This window comes from Arachis ipaensis, chromosome B07 (genome assembly GCF_000816755.2).
Source record: "Arachis ipaensis cultivar K30076 chromosome B07, Araip1.1, whole genome shotgun sequence".
Taxonomy (NCBI): Eukaryota; Viridiplantae; Streptophyta; class Magnoliopsida; order Fabales; family Fabaceae; genus Arachis; species Arachis ipaensis.
In genome coordinates this window covers 3103016-3105402 of record NC_029791.2, presented here as the reverse complement: position 1 = coordinate 3105402, position 2387 = coordinate 3103016, and the positions used below count along the sequence as shown (strand labels likewise).

The window sequence follows — 2387 nt, the reverse complement described above, 5'->3', positions numbered from 1 at the left end:
TGTTTGGAAAGGTTCTGGCTAAGGAAAGACTTGGTATTTAAGTGTGTCCATTGTGACCCACCTCTCTTTCCTGGGGACCCTTCCTAGTGCACGGTTGAGTTATACTATTCCAGTATACGGTTGCAACAATGTCAGGATATTCAAGTGTTGTGAAGCTTGAAATAGAGAAATTTGATGGAAGAATCAATTTTGGCTTGTGGCAAATACAAGTCAAGGATGTGTTGATACAATCAGGTTTGCACAAGGCATTGAAGGAGAAGATCTCTGGTATGAAGGATGAAGAATGGGAGGAACTAGATTTGAGAGCTACAAGTGCTATTCGCCTGTGTTTGGCTAAGAATGTTCTTGCAAATGTGCAAGGAATGAAAACAGCCAAGGAACTTTGGGATAAACTCGAAGGGTTGTATCAGGCAAAGGGCATCTCAAATCGGTTGTTATTGAAGGAGCAGTTCCATAATCTACGCATGGATCACAATGTGAAAATCTCCAACCATCTTAGTGTTATCAATGGTATTGTCTCTGAATTAGAGGCAATTGGAGTGAAAATTGATGATGAAGATAAGGCACTGAGGTTCATATTGTCTCTTCCCTCTTCCTATGAGTATATCAAACCTATTTTAATGTATGGGAAGAAAACTCTGAATTTTGAAGAAGTTGCCAGTAAGCTCATTGCTGAAGAAAGCACGGGCATTGGTTGGCGTTGAGATGCAAGGTGTGTGGCGGAGTTAGGTCGATGGCTGAAGAACTTCCAGGAAAAGCCAATTTGGAAGTTGCACCATGAATTTTCAGCAAGGTTTCGATCTGTACCAAGGTGAAATGCTTGGAGTGGTCTAATTCCAAGTGAGTATACTTTCATGGTGGAGTATGATAGTTCTCTGAACTATGATTGTCGGTATAAACAATGGCAGCAAAGAATTATCGGTGTTGACAATGGAAGCTGAAGATTTGTGACTATTTCAATCAAGGTGGAGATTGTTAGGATTTGATTGAATTAGTCCCACATTGCTTAGGATAGCAAATGGAGTGGGTGGCCTAGGCTATAAATATGAGGCTAAGTTCTCCATTTGTTTTTGTACCAGTCGAAAACACTTTAAGCTTGTATCTGATTTTTCTTTTTCTCTGTACTCTTTGATTAGAGAGTGTTGTGAGGTGTAGTTAGATATTTGCTTTGAGAGAGTGTGGGTGTACTGGGGTACCGGTGTTAGAGAGAAAAAAGTCTATGTGTTGTAATAATTTTCACATAGTGATATTCTCTGGTTGTCATTTGACAACGGCCGTGGTTTTCTCCGGTAATTGGAGTTTTCACGTTAAATTCTTGTGTTGTGATTGTGTCTATTTTATTTCTCTGTCAAAAGTGTTTTCTCAAGGGGGAATGGTGTCTTATTCCCAACAAAATCGATGTTCTCATAGTAACATGCACGGATTTGTGGTTCCAACTCTCTTACACAACTCATCAGATCGGTCAAACTTGCCTTGGATCTTTTAATGAAATGTCTGTAATAAACCTGCTTGTGGCTTTCCATGCTTAAAACCCTTGGATTTCGATGATGAAGAGGGCCAACAGAAACAACCATGGGGGTGTATGCATCTTCATTGGTTTGCCGGATATCGTGGGGTACAAGAATGCAGCAGCTTTTGTTTGAAAACAGAGGGTGTGCCTTCTCCAGCATAGCTTCAAACTCTATAGCTACATGATCCTCATTTTCCATATCTATAATAATATATATATATACATATCAAGGTGATGATAGTTGTAAACTCTTATTTGTGCATAAATATATATTACCAAATTTATTTTTCAATATGTCTTTTTTGAAAAAGCGAAAATAATAAAAACATGAAATTACTCCCACAAAATAATCTGGTGAAGATCGCTTTCAGAAATTATTTTTTTTATGGAACTTTTGTTGGTGTATTGGCCGAATATGGGTGAAGGAGGTGTTTGGCCGAGGATGGTGTCAGATTCAACACGCTGGGAGCGTAATGGCTGAGCAAGTTTGGCGGCGTGGCAGCTCCCCGTCAACACACACGGGGCGTGTTGACGTGGCGACGAGATAGAGAACAGTCAACACGCAGGGGGTGTGTTGTTGTGGAACCCGTGAAGCAGTGCAGGTTGTTGCTGGGTTCCAAAACTGTAGCAGCATCACACGGGGGTGTGTTAGTTGCAGGCCTACCTACATGTAGGGAACACCCTCCACTCCGATAACCAGTGCCCTAACACTAACACTAACACTAACACTAACGTCTATCCATATGTAAATACACTAAGTTCTCCCATTTTCAGCCAAAACACCTCTTTTTACTCTATAACCAAATTATTTAGCCAATGGCTTTTTTACGTATGTTTTAATTTATAATTATGTTAGATATCATTAAAATTTGTTATA

General features: G+C 39.9%; 1 protein-coding gene across 1 annotated transcript in view; it reads right to left on the bottom strand.

Annotated features, from left to right (window-relative positions):
* Window positions 1-1709, bottom strand: part of LOC110264618 (UPF0481 protein At3g47200-like) — a 4884-nt gene extending 3175 nt beyond the window's left edge. Inside the window, exon 1 of the mRNA XM_021106736.1 lies at window positions 1377-1709. Coding sequence (XP_020962395.1) covers window positions 1377-1709 — 333 coding nt within the window. The remainder of the gene's footprint in view (window positions 1-1376) is intronic.